Consider the following 19847-nt stretch of genomic DNA (forward strand, 5'->3'; position numbering starts at 1 on the left):
TTATTGTTATCCTCAACATGGTTGGCACGCAACGGATTCCGTTAACACTCGTTATGTCATTTGCGAACAATGTATAATTTTGCGTGTACTTAACACTTGTTTAACTGTGCACGGTCGTTTTCTTCTACTTTTTATTGCGGTATTATCACTTTATAAATATCCATTTATTAATACACAGCTATTCGCTATCGAATATCAAATGTATTTGTTTTGTTTATACGGCAAAAAAAAAAACGAATATGATATCTTCCGGATAACCACAATGGTACAGGTTCATGCGTGTGACGTATGTAATCAAGTCATAAAGAGGTGGTTTTTTTACAAATTGGGCCCGGCGGTAAAGCTAACCATCCAAAACATTTTAAATTTCTACTGTGGCTCGTGACATTTTATTTGGTAAATTTGTAATAATAATAATAATCTCTAAACATAATTAAATAATTATTGAACTCCAAAATTATTTACCAAAAGCACAAATATTACGTAATAGTTTTTATACGGTTTTCTTTCAAGAAAATCATATTTATTGATTTTTTTTTTTTGCGGCAACAATTATGAAACGTATTTTACTTTAATTGTTCTCGAAATTATAAATATTTAAGTTGACACGTGTACAGTAATCAATTAGAATGGCCGACTCTATATTGGATAAAAGCAACTAAAGTAAAAAAATTAAAAATTGTTCTCTATAAATACCGCACGCGTTACAGACTGAGACTTGACAACGCGAAAAGTCCCGTCATCAAACAATCGCACACTTCGAGTGATAAGTGAAGAGCGTTACGCATCGGTACACAGCTAATATTGGAAAATAGGTGGGACGGAAAATTCCCGTTTAACGTTTGGTTTTTCTAACGCGAATTTCGACTAGTGTCCACTCGGTCACGGTGTTCGCTATGTACTTTTTTGGCCGTGTGATCAAAGTCAAGTGTCTACATCCGGACCCATTTATTTGCCGCCGTCGGTATAGATCTAACGACACAACGGCCAACGACAATTGTTTTTACTTAAGCCCACCGTGTTGTACAATTCGGTTTAACGGCGTCTACATGCCATCAGCGCATTACCACCGGCGTCGGCTACGACCTGACGATTATAATTACAAAATGTGTCGCCGCCGCTTACGAGTGTGTGACCGCCGCGTTTTCGATTTTATCAGCTTTATCCCGTTACTTTGTCTATCCTCGAAGGAAGTCGAGACACAAACGCTCTCCCGAACACCGTAAAACGCCAGTAAAAACATCAAATCGAAACAAGCACAATATGTCAGCCAGTGAGTGTACACTTCTCACGTGTGTGTGTTGCAGTGCGCGGCGTTTTCGGTGAGCGTTGGAAATGCCGGATGTTCCGAAGTAGGTCCCGAATTCCGATAACCGGTTGCCGTAGAGAAATCAAAACCTTCCGGCGACACCACCGCCACTGTAACAGCCGGCGCGCCGTCAATAATTTAATTAACCGTGCGCGGTCGCGGTGGACGTTGATCGATGCGAAAAAGTTAGCCGACCACCACTACCGGCCGAGTACGATTCGAGGGGTCTGTCGGTCTGGTGGCCAAACAGGTGGCCGTCTCGCGAAAAATAATCTAACGCACGCGGAGGTCGTTTTGTATTTTTCCATGAAAACAATTCGTGAGAAAAAGTATCCGGCCGACAGCCGCGTGGAAAATTGGTCACTTGTTTGTGTATTTTCGCTGGTTTCCTCTAGACCGATGACGATGTAATGATGATTTAGGTTTACTTCCGACGGCCACGTTGGACTCCTAGAGATCATTATCATGGAATTTTTTTTTGATGAGTTAAACGCAAAAACGAATTTCCGTTGCAATTTCGAAACAATTGTCGTGATTGGAAAAAATTATATTGTTTTATCGAATTAAAATTACATGACCGAGTGTTTTTCTCGTAAGAAATTCATTAAAATAATATTATGTTTATCAAACTTCTAGAAAAATATGGTCATTTTATTGTTGACGATATTGATTCATTTTCGTTTAATAACAATTTTTTACAAACTTAGATTAGAATTTCAGAATTATTTTAATTCCTAGTTGACTAATAGTATGTATTACAATGTATTACTTGGGTCAGATATATCACGATGAGTTCACAACAATTAAACCTACGAAGCTTACCGGCGCAGTGACATGAAATAATTCTACAAAATCCGATATGCTTCGTTAAACAATGTTTATCCGTAATACAGTTTATTTTTTACGAGTCAGTTTGCCGTCAAAAAGTGACCGCGCTCTATAATAGGACGGCGATACATACATATAAACGTAATTCATCTTAAAACGTTATTTATTAAAAAAAAAAAAAAGTAAAAGTATTGTGATAAAAATTCTATTATTATTGTTATTGTAAGACTGCTTTTTATAGCTGTAATACTAAATTGTAAAAAAACATTAAATATCTTATATTCGTTTGGTGAGTCTAATTACCCGTTTTTGTTTTTTAAGCAACCAGAGGGGTCCATACACTCAGAAACCCGAAAAACAAGATTAAAATGCTTAAAATAAAACTTGTCGTCATAAAACATTAGGCTTTTGGGTCATTACCATCTGTGAAGTATACATTTTAAAGCAATATACTACTTTTTATTAAGAACAGTTTTCTGTTTTCCATGAGGTCTACGTTAAAATATTTAAAACAACATAAACGCCGACGACTTATTATCGTTCTATCTCTTAATCACGACTAGGTTTGAACATGTTGCCTGTACACGTAATACAACAAATATTATTTCTATCAAAATAACTAAAGTTCAAAAAAAAAAGAAAAATAATTCCATAATTGGAATAAACAACTTTGAATTGAATCTTACAGTAAAATAAAAGGTTGACTTCAGTTCATCTCGTGAGTGTAATTACAGTGTTTTTTTTTTTTAAATATAACTGCGTCGGTCGGGCTCACAAACAATACGAGTTACATGCAGTCTTATTTTTTAACAATTTAATGATCATGACCACGATCGATTCTAATGAGTCTAAAGAAGTCTCATTATAAATAATTCAAGGTAATTATTCGATTTTCTATTATTATTTAGATCGATTGGAATACGATTTTGGAATTTTCCGATTCATTGATACCGTGGACCTTGTGGTCAGTGAGAAATCTGTTGGAATTTCTCATCAGAACAAAATACGAGCGCTCACTTTACCACTTTCCGCCAAACATTCTGTCCGCATAAATCAATTTCGATAATTTATGCTAATAACGAAATTTCATTTGACAGATTGTTTACTTCAAACACCTGCGACCGATAAATACTTCAAGTTTACAGTTCACCCAGCGGACCAAAGTAAAATCAAACGCATCGAAGGATGAAAAAAAAAAATACTTTTTCGTTGTACAATACATTTTTGAACAAGCCAAAAGAAACCCAGCGATCGATTAAACACAATTTGATTTTGAAATATTAGCCCACGTAGAAAATGTTGGCGTAGGTGCACCATAACCATAGGCAACGTTCTTTGTATGATTACAACACAATATCCACAGTGTTTGTACCCAAACATTTATTGAAAACTAATTTTCCGAGCATTCTTAACAGCGTATACGCAAACGAATAATAAACCGCGTGTATTGTGCACGCGGATCGAGTACTCGATGGAGACGTGAACAGAGTAGGCGAATGGTGAGCTGTATTTGAATAATAGTTTGACCGGCTCGCCATTGTGCGGAGAAGTAAAAAGCTCAATATTATTTATACCGGGTGATATTTATGACTGTTTGAAGTGTTATTTGTTTTGCACTCGAACTACGCGACTGGAATGCACAACGTAGTTCATATTCCTACAATACCTCTTTGGGCATTTTTTAATTTTGTAGCGTCGTGCACAAGTCGCGATATCAATATGGCGATGCGGAAAAACGGAAGTGTTGTCTCGCAAACGTTTTTAGCCGCGAACGCGTTCGTAACCGTTGTATGTTTTTTACTCGGTGGTCAGATTAATAATCACTATTCTCGTTGGTCCGTGTGTTGAGAAAACTACTCACGTTTTCTTCGGAGGCGCTTGATAAAAAAATAATCCCTACGGCTATGCCGATATGGCGTCCGGCGGAGCGGATTGAACGCGGACTGACATCTAAAGGCAGTGAAAGTGATACGGCGCGGAATAAAAAGAGCTGATACGCGGTGGTATCGATGGGCACATACTGTTCACCATGTTTACTAGGCGTAATATGATAATTAGTAGCCGGACTGTTAACGTGAAAGCGACGACGGCCGTTATAGTACATGTATACGGTTGGTACTTTCTTTGTTCATCACGTAACATTGAATCGATTTTTTTAAAGCTACAAACAAATATTTATTTCCCCGAAAACCAGTCAAGCCCTACAAGTTCAACCTCAAAAGTCTGCAATTATTATGAATTGTTTACTAAAAACAGACTATTTTTCGGTACGATCTTGTGTTTGCCGACGGCTGTTGTGCATAAGAAAATAATAATATTCACGAATAAAAATTGCGATTCATCGTTAAAAAAATGTACGATTTTCACGCTGAACGATACGACAGATTAACAGATTTACACACCATGATCAACAACGCTGTTATTCGAGTGAGAAGAGAACGTCGTTTTTTTTTAAAAAAACCTTATTGTGGCCGATCCATTTTTTAAAAGGGAAATTCGGTATTGCACATTTTGTCTTTAAAGTAATTGAAAAAAAAAAAGGTGAAAAGTTTTTCGTCCACAAAAACGCATAACACAGCCCCTCTAAGGTGATTGCATTACGGTAAATGTTCACAAAGTCGGCCATTGTTAATATTATTCACACCCTACATTCGATAAGTAAATTGTGCCGGCAATGGATCAAAATCGTTTTCCTTGTTTAACTGATTTCGGTTAATTATTCTCTTCCGTCCACACGTCGGGCTACCAAATACACGTGGAAACCTTTCATGCATTATGACCTACGCACACGACGATGTATTTGATGACGACTGTAAAAGTGGAAACGCCAAGTGAAATTAACCGTTAACCGCCGCACCTTGACCTATAACTAAAGGAACATTGCCTATGTTGTTTAATTAACGTGCATTAGTTAAATTTTTATAATTCACACGGGCTAGATCGGAAACAAAACAAACATTTTAAAACACCAAATGTGTGTGTGTAAAAACGGCACACACACCAACTGCCGCAATGAGCGGCTGACAATAAAGGCATCCGATTTTGTTCCTTCACATATTTTTTATATCTACGCTGCACTGTTAACCCCTCCGAAAATTGCGACGGTAAACATTTCGATACGTCGTTAGTTTGCAATGCGTCCAACGTTGTTGTTTGACAGCCGCTGTCAAAGTAATTACGGCCATTTTTTTAACGTTGCGGCGATGAAAAATAATTGACAAATCGTACAGCAGAAGCTTTTTCGGGGTAAATCGACGGGCAGAACAACTTACACCATAAAATCTACAGAACACCGTCAAGTTTTATGAAATCCGTAACGTTACACTGATAATATCGTTTGCGTTAGGGACTCTTTTCAGAAAACACCGTTACTTCCGGTACGAGAATCTCATTGAAAAGTGTACGTTTGACATTATAATAATATCTAATAACATGTGCATTTCATTTTATCGTTTTTCGGTCCGGTCGGATTTTTCGCGGCGATCAATGGACCGGACTCAATTGATACGTTCGATCTGAACACGTTGAATTCGATTTTTGTTTTTATTATTTTTTTTCGCCTGTAAAATATCATACATTTTCTTAATAGCTCGTTACTTTATGGCGGTCTAATAAACTAGATAATAGGTTTATACAATGTGTTTAGCGAATTTTTCGGAACGGTAAATTTCGCCTCAACACTTTTGGCGCTCGAAAAGCACGACTAGAATGTGTTCACGTTGTCCCCCAACATGATTAGAAATTGATATTACAGAACCAGTCGAGATGCCTTTATTTAAAAGGGGCGTTGACATTGAAATATACTATGGTCGGGGCACTTTCTCTGTCACTTTTGCTTTCATTCGTCTATAATATTCATATTTCGTCGATCCTTTGGTAGAAAGTTTACACCTATCGTGATCACGATGATTCAATGTACTTGACCTTATCGTCGAGGCGGCAGTTATGTTTTCACCACTTTGATTTATGAAAAAAAAATTATCGAGCCTGTCCAAGTTTTGCCGTACGATTGGCCGGTGTGGTTAGTCAATCGATAAAATTGTATTGATTACAGTATTCAGTAATAGTAGACACTCACTACTTAATACTGGAACTGATACAGAAGGCACCTTTACTTCGGTTACTCAGAGTTAATTTACTGTAGTCATGTTCAAATATATTAAATCGAAATTGTATGAATTTCTTGAAATGAAATACTTAAAAATGTGTCATTAATCGTTGCCGGGGGGATGAGTAATAATTTTAATATTTATCTAGTTTTATATAATTTTTGAAATTAATAAAAGTTGTCAAATATTTGTGAAACGTATTCACAACGAAATCGAAATGTAGTTTTATATTCCAAACGCAGAAATTTCAAATTATGTATTGTATTAAATATCGGACAACTTGAAATTTTGTCTGGAACGTCTTAGGTAATATTAATTAGTTATTCAGCGGTAACAGTATATTTTTTTGAAGAATATTATATATGTATACCGAAGCACGTTCGTAGGTTTTGCAATAGCAATATTATTCGAGTTTAGATATAACAAGACGCTTTAGAATAACAGCAAAACTGTTTGTGTTCCTATATTGTCCAAGGAATTGTATTTAGAGTACAGTACACACAAATCTATTATTTTTAATAAAGCAAGAAAATTAATGTCGCCTTGCGACAATGGCGCGACATATTAAATTATTTTTACAATCCAATTATATTGAGTTACTATTACTATGAAGCTTACGCTAACTAGGTGTTCAAGGTATTCTAAAACCAAGGACGGCCAAAAATAAAGGGTGACATTTTGATATAAACTAGTAAAAAAAAAAAGAAAAAAAAATTCTTTAGTAGACTAAAACCCGTTGATTAAAATATTATAATTTATTTTACACAAGGGCTCCCGAATAGGTCGACACGGTCAAGACTATGATATAGTAATTAATTTCGGTATCAGATATAATAAAAACAAATAAATAAACATAGACAATATGTAAATATGTAATGAACAATATGTTCTAATATTGAATTTATAAACAAATAAAATATATATACATTTTTTACATTGATTTATCGACTACTTCAACATTGTTAGCAATCAACAATGTGTTTGAACGGTTATATGACCACGAACAGTTAAATATTTTACGATTTATGATAGAGCCGTTTGAGACGGTGGAAAAATATTAATGATTGTTAAAAGCATACGTTCACAATAAACCCCGTGTACTAGGGTAATGATGGTAAATTATGATGATGGATGACGTAATTACACGTTTGGGGGAAAGGACGACTGACAATGACGGTCAAGATACACACGATGAAAGTAACAAATGGAATTTGATCGTCATTACAAGTTGATTTCATTTTTTATTATTATTAGTCAGGTTGTATTTCTCAGAGTGTGTAAGCGGACGGACATGGAGATTTCTCCGAATACGACGATTTGGGGTATAGAGCCTGAACGTGCATTAAAAAAAAAAAAAATGACGAAAGAGACGTATATCGTTAATGTACACTGGGCATCATCGACATGACTGATATGTTCAGCCGACGTACATGATTTTACCCCGTACACACACCCACATATGGAATCCGAATGAAAGTTGAGCGGCGTTCCAGATATGTTATTACTTATTGTGTTGGAGCGACCTTAACTCGGATGTAATTTCTGGTCGAAATCAAGGTCCAATTATTATTTATTATCCGACATGTTTAAAATTACTCACGAACTTCATCAACTGTTGGAAAAATATAAATAGCTATTTAGTTCTTGATATTATTATTTACCCGCAGTGAAGACATTAAAATTCTTTAAAGAACGTCAATAAACGTTAAAGAACAAAAGACAAAATTAAACAAAAATATGTTTCCATTACAACGTACATTTTAATTCTGTCTGTCAAAGGCAAATTTTCAAAAAATAATTGAGTTGTTAACCACTTATTATTATGTTGATGAGTGTTTTTGTTTTAACTATTATATCCGAGATCATAAGAAAGTTGCCGTTATTTAACACCTCTGGACATTCTAATTTAACGCTTAACAGACGCCCGTGGACATGGAAACAATTATTACGGCGATCTCTATTTTTTCCATCAGCCGAGTGTTCGTTTAAATATAATAATCGTGTTATCCAATCGGTCAGTTATTGTAATACAACGTTTTGATTAACCGTAGGAGTTTTGATGCGCGTAACTTGTTAATTGTGTTTGCGTTGTCATTAACGTCGCTGGCTGTTTAGACAGAGTCTTAATTTCAAAACTGTACCGTTCCTTTGGAATTCTAGCCGGATACGAGTTGTTCCTCCAGACAATGGTACTATGCAAACACAAATATTTCTTGTTGGTACACACCACAGGTCTAGTTGAAAGACAATTTCCTATCTAGTGTTGTTTTTTAAAGCGTTGCAAAATACCGATCTGCGACTAGACTCGCCGGTCATTGTATAACAGTTGGGATAATATCGTTATTGCGCTAATTAATTGGACGTAACGCTAATGGTTTTTTGAACCGGTATAATGCGCTGGTGGCCGGACAGCGGTAATTTTTCCAAACACATTTTCGTAACGACCAGTTGTCGTGATATAAATCGCGTAATGCGTTCCTTTTTTGACGTTAAAAAAAAATCTTAAAATGTCCATAAGTCAGCGTACGATGGCATTATATAAAAGGGCGTGGTTATTTCAATCTAATTTACATTACACTGCAAGTCTGATCGCTGTCACTGCAGTGTAGTAGTTATCGACTAAATTTGGATTAAGAAAACAAATAACATAAGTGACTTTGCCTTTAACTTTCCACCGCGATTCGCCCACCGACATCGTTTGACTGTGTAACGTCGTATGTACCTCCCTTTTACGGGAACGATAGACTGCTAATGGTTAAAAAACCTGCGTGTCTACCTTTGGCGCCCGAAATGTGTTGATACAACACAATTGTAATAATAGTAATCGTGTCCGTTGAATCAGATTGTTGATCTCGTTTAGCTTTAATATTAAATCACTTGGCATATCTCGTGTTGTGCAGATAAATGTATCGTTTCAGTTGACACTTTCTTATTCTGTAAGGTATGTCAGTAAATACGGGTAAAAACAATGCCAATACGTTCTATTTTTTACCTTTTTCAGTCATACTTAAGTGCGCATTGCACGTTCATTAACGTTAAGCAATCGAAAAAATTATTATTTAGTCTTAAGTTGCTTTAATTTTTCTATTTCGTTTAATGTATTTATTTCTCACTGAATATATCTGATATAATTAAAATAAAGCCATAGACGCATAACATTTCGTTGAAGATAATTCATAGACGTTTAAGTACAATGTTGATTTTATCATTTACACTTAATCATAAAAATTGGTTAACCGTATGGGATATGGAACTACCGTACTGTAACAACTGAATATATTAAATTTCGAGTTTCTTGAAACCGTTGCACATATATTTACAGTTATTTAAAATAAACCAAAGTAAGCGCAACATTTTATTCGGAAATGTTGTAAATTTAGTTATCAATAATGTAATTGTTGGTCAAATAACTTTTAAATCCAACACCAATTTCATTAACTACCGTTTCATTTTTTGTATTAATTGTTTACGAAATTGCTTTGTTGTAGCTGTTAAAGACTTGTATAATTTAATATTTATGATGTCTCATTGAAGTGCTATGGTAACGAGTGCAAATATAATATAAACAAATATTGAACAATATGTTGCACACGCTAATCCGTATTAAAATTGCATAATAAATAGTAATTTTTATTTACAATTATTTTCTAGCGACAAAGATAAATCTGAAGTAACGGTTCTCGCCCAAAATATACCGTATTGTGTAAGCCCCGGGAGTTTCCATAATCGGGAATTAGAAAAGTAAGCTCAATAAAATAGTTTTACAAACACGACCACGTTTTTCGCCCACTGCATTTGTATCCGCACTTACAACTGTACAGAACCGACACCGCAACTGCCGACAGATAAGACCCAAAGCGTGTGAACACGTTTGGGCCACACATATTGTGCTTATATGTAAAACAACTGAGCTACATAGAATCTTATGATCTGTTCCCTTCACATTAGACCGTGCAAGACGAATATTATCGAAAAATTCTACCTGAACAGTTTCATCGAGTGTAATTATCGTGATTGATGTAGTTTATTGTACTCGACTCTATAATATTATTTCCGTCGTCTTCTTTCCTGTATCATAGTCATCGAAAAGTGAAATGAAAAGTGAACGGAAACACATGTTATCGTCATTGGCATATTGCGAGATTATTATTTAGTATTCTCGTCCGATTTTGTGGGACATTTTTTTCAAGTAAAATTCAAATAATTTTTCTGATGCATTCAATTTTCTTTAGTCTCGGTTGGGATAATTATCGTTTCATTAAGGTACTTTCAAACTCTATCTTAGTCAACCATGTTGTTTGAATGTCAAAGGTTAATATTGCATGTGTTGTTGACCTGAAGGTGGTAATTTCACTTTAATCAATCACATCTTTTTAATAGCAACTATAGAACTAAAGTCAAAGATTATGATGTACGTAAATTAACAGGTTATAAATTAAATATTTGTTAGACTTACTGTTTGGAAAATATAACTTAATCCAGTAAAAATGAACTGCACTTGATTTTTATAAAACAAAGAAATGGTTTTATGTTAAAGACATCGATGGTGTAACTTTGTTATTGAGTGAATATAAAATATGAAATCGTGGTGTAAACATCATGAATAATTAATTTTAATTTTTATAACACGAGTCTTAATAGAGAAGTTTCCGTGTCGTTTTCTCTTCAAACGACGTTCATTACATAAACTAAATATTTTGTCAGTTATAAAATTGATATCTTAGAAAACCCGTCAAAAAACAATGTTGTATTTTATTGTTTGCTATGGTAAGTCTGAAAGCTATTGAACACCACGAGCTAAATGATATTTTCTTTTTATGAATATCAAATACACGTCCATGTGATTCATGACGTTCGTGTGAATGGTATAATTGTACCGTGACAAAACCATCGAAATGGAAAGGAAGCTAATAGTAAGGACCCTAGTAAATAAAACGAGTAGGTGAATTCGGGCTAAACCACTAAGAGCAGGAAGTATAAACAGTTTTGTGACTAAAACAAAAGAATCGCGTACCCATAATCGTCCAAAGACTTTCATACAACTAACCTCTTATAATTGACGAATTGTTTAATTGCACCAAAAAAATATTATAATAAGAAATTATATTCTTAGTATAAAACTTAACAGCTCATGTTACAGTTAGATGAATTTTATTATTTTAAGTGTGCTCTTGAAACGAAAAATTTTTTTATGCAAATATGCCACTCGTCTATGCAAAATTTTCAAGTTAAGTTATTAAGAAAATACATTCATCAAACGACACAGATGGAGTAATGACTCGTTGTCAACTTTGTATAGGTCTTCGTGACAGTTTCGTTTTTAGTGGTCGTATCATTATAATAAATAAAAAACTTATGAGTAAGTTGATGTTGTTGATTTTGTCACTCAAGAGCTATTTAAATTCATAATGCGTTTCTGATTAAAGAACATAAAACACAATGTTTATCAAGGCCAGCGTGTAGAAGATATTCACGCAGGCAATGAATGAATAACTCTCACGGAAAGCTTCACATTTGAACTCTAGCGAAAGAATATAAATATTATTTTCTGCTGTCGCCGAGGTAGAGGTGACGGTTATTTTTGATCGGCATCCGGTTAAAAAATATACGTATTTACCGTGTAAATTATTCTTAGCAATAGTACAACGGCTTTCGCTCACACGCTGCGAAGTATAAGCCTAATCTGTGGTGTTCGCGTGTTTGATTTACTACAATAGGATTCATAGATTTATAATAAATAAAAAAATCACACTGTGAACCACTTAAGCGTTAATAAATGTATTTTGGACACCTGTTGGCTTATCATGCGGACCAAGTTAAACAAATTAAATGTTTATCGGACTTGAACTTAAGAAAACTGTGCCTTTGAATCAAAATTATTTTTTACCGATTTAAAATTTAGATCATAACTATTTTTGTCGACTATTAAATTGCGTCACCTTACAAGTTACGTTCACATTCAAGTTGCAGACACAAGTAGTACAATTACTGTCAATACTAATACGATCAGTTAATCTTATTTCCTCCCATCAAAATTACATAATTATTGTTTTCTATCATGTTCATTGAAGCAATGACTACAGCGTAATACATAGATTTACTTGGTAATTAGGATTATATTTTCATTAAACTCGCATTCTATCTCGTTAAAAAAACTTTCTTACATCTATTTGGTAACCAAACGGTTAATATTCGTTTTAATAATTTATTTTCACTACGACTGCTCGATTTGAGAATTCTATTGGTAAAAATGTTAATAATATTTTTCGTTACACATCATTAACAGTCGTTCGAGTCTTTTTTACTAACGTTAAATGTTTGGTAGTATTCATTCAAGAGAGTTCATTTAATATGGTTTTTAAATATCAATACTGTTCCTCAAAATATCAATATAAACTTTTAAATATCAAAATATTAAAATCATAAAATAACTTCTTATACTAAATAATTGTCCGGTCGATGGGCTAGACTGGTTGATACGCGGTATAACCTGAATAGCCTCAAGATTTTTTGAAACGTGAAAAGTAGCAAAAATTTTAATACAAATAAACTGAATTAGCGCACATACAGTGATTGCGGCCGACAAAAACTTATAAATAAATGTTGATGGGGCCGGCAAAAAGCAATCGCACAAAACCGAGTGTGGTTTGACTGGTTTTCGTCGTATGCTGGAAGGCTTCCGGCTCTTTGACCGACCTAAGAAATTGTGTCAGACGCCTTCCAAGTCGAATGGTAACCCACGTCCGTCATTCGCCAATTATTTTCTCCTCTCGCCCCTTCTGACGTTATTTTCACGATCGAATCACCAAAATAGTTATCGTTTATATCCGCAGACAAATCTGAATATAGAGTAATGATCGTGTAACTACACACATGTCTTGTTGTAAAAGGAATTCACGGCTAAAATAAATCGAAAATATTTCAAGTATTATACTTTCAACTGGTTTTTATGATTTTCAAGCAACTTTCGCCTAAAAGACCTAATTGATTGGCAGAACAACAAATCGATGATCTATTCCCTTAGGGTTTAAATGGTTTTGCCAGAATTATAATTGATAAATTACTTAAGTAGATTTTAGCAAATTATACTGGATATAATATTAAGACGATATTGGTAAAAAATGGATTTCCACATTCTTTTTCAAATAATCCACTAGAATGTAAGTATGTATACACACTATGTACTATGCATATTGTGATAAAAAATATTTATTCGTTTGCAAAAATCATTTATAACTCTGAAATGTTTGGTTACTTTAAATTAGAAAAATAGTAAAATAGTTGAATAAAAAATATAGCACTTGCTATATTTAATGACACTAAACCATTTTTATTAAATACTTTAAAATATGTATTTTTTTCAACGGTTAATAATGACTCGACAAAAGTTCTGTAAAGTAATTAATTGATGATAAGTTATGAAATGAGCATTAAAAAAAAAAAGTTACTCATTCCATTTATAGCAAATGTGCATATTGTTGTTTATACTCATTATCTCAGCTATTTAAGTTTCAGGATGAACAAAAAACAAATTTAAATTAAATACATTTTAATAAAATAGTACTATTGCAGTATAAGTGACGATATAGGCGCATTATTTAAAATGTAAGGCTTGAGGGTTTGGCTGATAGTTTTGTTTTCAACGAGTCATTGGTTTTAATCGTCAGGATCGTATAAATATTTTTTGCGCAATGACTTTCTCTGCCAACGAATGGAATTCAAATAAGTGTCCCTGTTTTTAATTCTTAAATTAAAATTATTTCTTTGGCACATTCTCTATTGGAACCAAAAAAGGTTTCCTTTACTGAATCGAAATGTATGATACCCATAGAAAGTGCCCTACGAACAACATGTTATTGTTGTTCACCACAGAGCACGATGATAGACGATTAGTCGTAGATTTTTGGTGTGGAGAAGACTTAAACGTAACGACGCAACAATACTTCCCGAAACTGTGATCCGCTTACACTCTCGTTTTGATTAATTGTTATTATTATTATCTGCATCGTTTCCAGCGAATTATTATAATACAATGCACTTTTACTTTTTATATTTTCATACGTGACAATCACCGACGGCGCACTGTTTTTTTAGACAACAGCATTGTTATTGCATTTAAGAAATAGAGTACGTATTCACTTATGATAGACTTATCGGCGAAAAAACTATGTATATTTATGGCACGGTGACGGATGACAAACGATTAAAATGCAATAATACACGACTACTTTGAAAAATAAAAAAAAATCAATGTACGCGGCGTTATTTTATAAGGTGTTCTATTATATTATTATGTTAAAAATATACACGGCCAACACGAATGAAAGTATTGTTTTTCAGTTTTACCTATGTTTTAGTTGACCGTGCTCCCATTGTATTTAATTTGTTTGGAATCGACCTTCGTTGCTACTACTTACTGTAACCTATTGTATTCTTCTTGTGTATCATTTACCATAAAGCGTCTTAGCGAGTTGGCGGCGTTGACGTTCTAATAGAATAGCGCCGAACAATGATAAATATTATGATTTCCAAAGAAAGGGAAGTTGAATGGCTCAATATCGGATGTCGCAAGATAATCCTTAAACGCTTTCTCAAGAGATTAAGACTCCTCAACAGTAGTTATTAAATCTGTAATTGTAATAGATAAAACTAACACCGAAATGAACGTTCTCGTAGTCTTAAAAAACTATACAATGAAACTTCTGAATAAAAGGAAATACATTGGTTGGGATAGAAATTCAATAGCTTCCAGCGACTTCAACGCCCGGCTTTAATGTAATAATTAATGTTTTAGAGTTAAGTAACATAGAGTTAATTATAGATTTCGAGGTCGAAACCTTATCCATATACAATAATATTTGTAAATTAAAATATTTTAATTGTCAACAAAATTATATTCAAGTTTAATAGTAGTACAATATTCATAAAAAAAAATGTTTTTTTTACTAATAAATTTAAAAAACATCTAACACAACAAAAAATTGTTGAAGACATATATTACAATAAAATTTTGTAAGTTCAATAAGTATAATTCAAAATATGTGTTATTGAAATGTTATAATTGGTGCCTAAAAAATGTTTTGAACAACTTTTGCTAAATCAATGTCGAAACTCGTTAAAATAATCAAACTTTTGCTAACCATAATGTGATTATTAAATTAATAATTTTAAAAAAAAATTTTTATTTTTAGTTTTCTAATTTTTATTTCTTAATTTATTTTTGTTCGTAGTCAAAAAATGTTTTGGGTGATGTTCCCAATTATTTAAAAAAAATTTGAATTACAAATTATTTCAAGGTTATTACTCACCTGAACTAAAAACTAAGCAGTCGAATAAGAATATGGTAGCCAATAAAAGGGCTATGGTTCTGGCAGGCAAGAGCTTCTTGCGCCTCGTAGACATTTTTTTCGTAGTTGTCTGTTACTGTTGCTATATAGGACTTATAACCTGATGCAATTAAAACTTAAAAAAACAATAGACAATTTATCACACGATCATAATCCGTCGAGACGACAAACTTCATTTTGTACTATAGCCAATTGCACATTTTAATTCGCACACTTATACGCACAAGAATGAAAATAATCAAACCCGTTAAGAGTGTGTTATCCGCACAATAAACGCAAAATGTAAATAATCTTTTAAAAAATCAATTGAAACGATAATTACTAGTCGGTAGTGTTTCTATTATCGCCGCCGATAGAAATGCGAAATCACACAGCAAGTTGATTCACTCGCGCGATTCGGACATGATGTCGCGGTCTGTGCCAACGAACGAATGAGGTTAACCTCAATCCACCGCGCGCGTACACAGATCTTTCACCACGTTTCCTTCTTCGTCTCTTTTACTTCTTCTTCGGCTACTATTACTATTCTACTATGCGACTACTATAACTGCTACAACTACTACGGCCGAGAAGTACTGTACACACAGCGAACGCATCAGATGCAGCCAGACGGACATGGTCGGAGAAGGGAAAAACATATACAATATAATTCCATTATTGTAAACGCCGTGCCGGACTTTTCTGTTGTCAACGTCCGCTTTTATTAATTAAACTATCGTGCCGCTTGTACTGCTTGTTGACCTCTACTCAAGTGGTGGAGGAGGTCTGCGCATATTTGGAACCGCGGTGACCAACAGTTGACCTGCAGTAGTCTCATATACACGCATGACGTGTACAAATCACATAGGCCTAATATAACCTATCCTAATGTGGTTAATATAACCGGAAGAATATCCCATAGTTGCAGACCTGGAGACCTAATAACCGGCCGAGTCATCTCCGGGAATCACTTTGAGACAACTTTAGTCGTAAAACAACACGATCAACAACCAGTACCCATAAATGTAAAAAGGAAAATAACACAAGAGTTAATAACGAACGTGCGTGAAAATACATAAAATAAAACAATCTATTGCATGCATGTGCATTTCCGTTATATGCATAATATTATAGTTCAATCGAAAATGAATAATGCAACTTGTTTCCAGAAACATTTTCAAAAACGCTGTAAATATTACTGTCAATCCAAAGAAAATAGTAATAAAATTAATTGTAAGACATAATTCATTTAGTAAGAAAGAGTGTAATGCTACAAATAATTGCAAATTTATTTATTTAAGACTGATACTTTGATATATTGTAACTTTCATTGGAGTACTAATCCAATATAAAACGTATTTTTTTAAAACTGAAAAATTTATGTCTTTTAGATTATATTAATATTCTCTTTTTAACATACGTATGTTAGCAATTTGTGATTGCAAAATGTAAATTTATTTAATTTTTTCAAATTCATAACAGACTCAAAAATATATTTTATGATAAATACAAAATATTTGATTAAACAAGTTATTACAACTAATTTAATTTTGTGAATATTAATTCATTAATTTGAAAATAATATTCACTAATTACACTAAAAACTATACACTAATCAAAATATTAAAGTAGGTCATAGTTACAGACAAGAATTTTTAAAGATGGCTAATTATTTCTACAAAAGTTGTTTAACCATTAATTAATGAGAAATGTAAAATTTCTTAATGTTAATGTAATATTTTTTTAAATATGTATGTAAATTAAAAAAAAATAAAATGTAGTTACATAAATATATTTTATTTTAAGTTTGAAATTTATCTCATAATGTAGACTATATAATAAACACATAAGAAAATCCTAATTTTCTTCTATTTTTGAATAAAGTAATATTCTATCGGCAACGATCCTTTGGGAAATACACATGTTGGATGAGGCCTACTACGTGCTTGCCTATAATTTTTTTATTTCGAAAAATTTTGAGTTTGATACCCTTGGGCGTGGTGTGGCGCGATGATCACACTAGTTGTTGACAAAACTAGTGTTAAGCTGCACCAACCGCCATAGGTGAACGGATGGGTGACCAAGCGTGCGCTTCTACAGTGGCGAAAAAGCACAATGTTCCCAGTGCAGAAGGCAATGGGAAACCACTGCACTTAAATTTCCCTAGGATATACCAATGGTATTAAGCAACTTAACGGTTGTAAAAAAAAAAAATACCCTTTTTAACAGCCAATATTTTAAAATAAACAAGTTTAAATAAATTGAATTATTTTATTATTCAAGTATTAATATTTAAGTTTCTTTTATATCTATAAATACAATTAGGATTTTAGAAAATTTGCCTCTCTAAAGCTTTAGAGAATTGTTTTATTAATATGGACTAAAAAAGAATATTAATGTACATTTTTCGATTCATAAATTTTTTCTATTCACTTCTATTAATACAAGCAATAAAATATCACTTATTATAATGATAATAATATTATAAAATAAGTTATATAATCACTTCTATGAATAAAATATTTACTTATATCATTTTTTTAGAAAATCATAAGTAGTAGGCGTAAAAGTTACTAAATCAATACATTTATAAAATTAATTTCATTGTAGTAAAGAACATCTCAATTAGGTCACCTCAAAATATTTTGGAATTCCCCAGTTAATCATTCCAATCTAAAATATTTAACTGCGCTTTGATGGCACATACATATGAGCAACATTTTTGCACAGCTGGTTTGATTTTTTCAATTAATAACTTTTAAATCTTAAAATTTCAAAAATGGTTAGTCGACAATTGAATGTCAATCTAGAATATCTTATGGATATATTATAAATAAATAGCATAACATAATATATTATGTTATGTCATTATATTAGGTGTATGTCTATACATTCATATATATTTAAATATGAATACATTATTCAGCCTAGACGATGGACAATAATCTATAATATATGTAACTTCATAATTTATTAATAACTTATTACTTACCTTTTGTTAATAAGTAATTACTGCATTCAAAAACTGTATTTGATTACCAAACATTTATGTACAATTTCATTTGTAATGGTTTTCCTCGACATTGAAGTGAACTTAAAAAAACTCACTAATTTAATTCAATTTTGTAAATTGTAATAAAAGTAACTGATTTGTGTCGATTCTAATACACCGCGTTATAAAATGGTTGACAAAGGTAACCAGGTTTATTCGTTATCTACATTTTATAAGCTCACTGTTTGAGGCGGTTCAATAAATAAATGACCCACTAATTGTTAAAAATTCTGTATTCAAATAAAACTATTCTTAAGACAAAATTTTCAACAGAAAATTCTAAAGATTAGTTATCACAAAATATTTTAACTTTACATCGAGTCTGTAAATATATTTTAACATATTTATTTTGATTTATTAAGATTATACTTACCAAAACTCATTGTTTTTAGTCATAAAGATATTTTTCAAAATTTGCTTCAAACGTTAATCTGAATAATCTTAATTTTATCGGAAACACAATATTTTGATAATTTGAGATTGTAATAGCTTATGAAACTTCAAAGAATTGAAAATATTTAAGAATTAATTTATCTTTTCAAATTAAAATAAATCGCTGGACTACTATAAATACCAATGAACTGGATTGCTTATAAGTGACGCGAGTTTGATAAATAATAATTATAAAATTTTATTAATAACAAATTGTTTATTTAATTAAATATTTGATCAATTGAAACTAATGTTTTATCTAATTATATTTTATTAAAAATGATTTTATTATAAATATTTCGTGATGGTTCTTATAATTTAAGAATTCTTTAGAATTTTTAAAAATAAAATCCTATCTTCTAAAAAAAAATATGGCTTTTTTATAATTGATGGTTCTCATTTCCACATTAAAAAATATTTTATACTTTGATTGAAGCTAATAATCAAAAAATCATATATTTTTTAATGCCTTTTATCTCTAGATCCTCGTGTATCAAAAGCTAAAATATCCTAATTTTTAAATAATTAAAAAAAAGTGATATTCATTTTTTTTCGTTTAATTTTTTCAAAATATATGAAAGATATATCAATAGTTTTTATTGATTTTACTTGAGTAAGATTTTTAGTCACATATGGTGTAGTACTATTATAATAAAATTATTACTTTTATATAAACTTCATTAAACAATCAACGTGCATTTAATTTCTTATACATTTAGTTTAAAGGTGATAATTTGTAATTATTTACTATATCATACAATAAATTATATGAACAAATATACTCTTATGCC

At 32.2% G+C, this 19847-nt stretch overlaps 1 protein-coding gene across 1 annotated transcript in view; it reads right to left on the reverse strand.

The window, feature by feature from the left end:
• The window catches only part of LOC126905464 (mucin-17), a 59542-nt gene extending 43387 nt beyond the window's left edge, over nt 1–16155 (reverse strand). Inside the window, exon 1 of the mRNA XM_050685184.1 lies at nt 15555–16155. Coding sequence (XP_050541141.1) covers nt 15555–15648 — 94 coding nt within the window. The 5' untranslated portion in view covers nt 15649–16155. The remainder of the gene's footprint in view (nt 1–15554) is intronic.
• Nucleotides 16156–19847: the final 3692 nt, after the last annotated feature.

The sequence above is a fragment of the Daktulosphaira vitifoliae genome, unplaced genomic scaffold (assembly GCF_025091365.1).
Source record: "Daktulosphaira vitifoliae isolate Bord-2020 unplaced genomic scaffold, ASM2509136v1 Scaffold_4, whole genome shotgun sequence".
NCBI classification, from domain to species: domain Eukaryota; kingdom Metazoa; phylum Arthropoda; class Insecta; order Hemiptera; family Phylloxeridae; genus Daktulosphaira; species Daktulosphaira vitifoliae.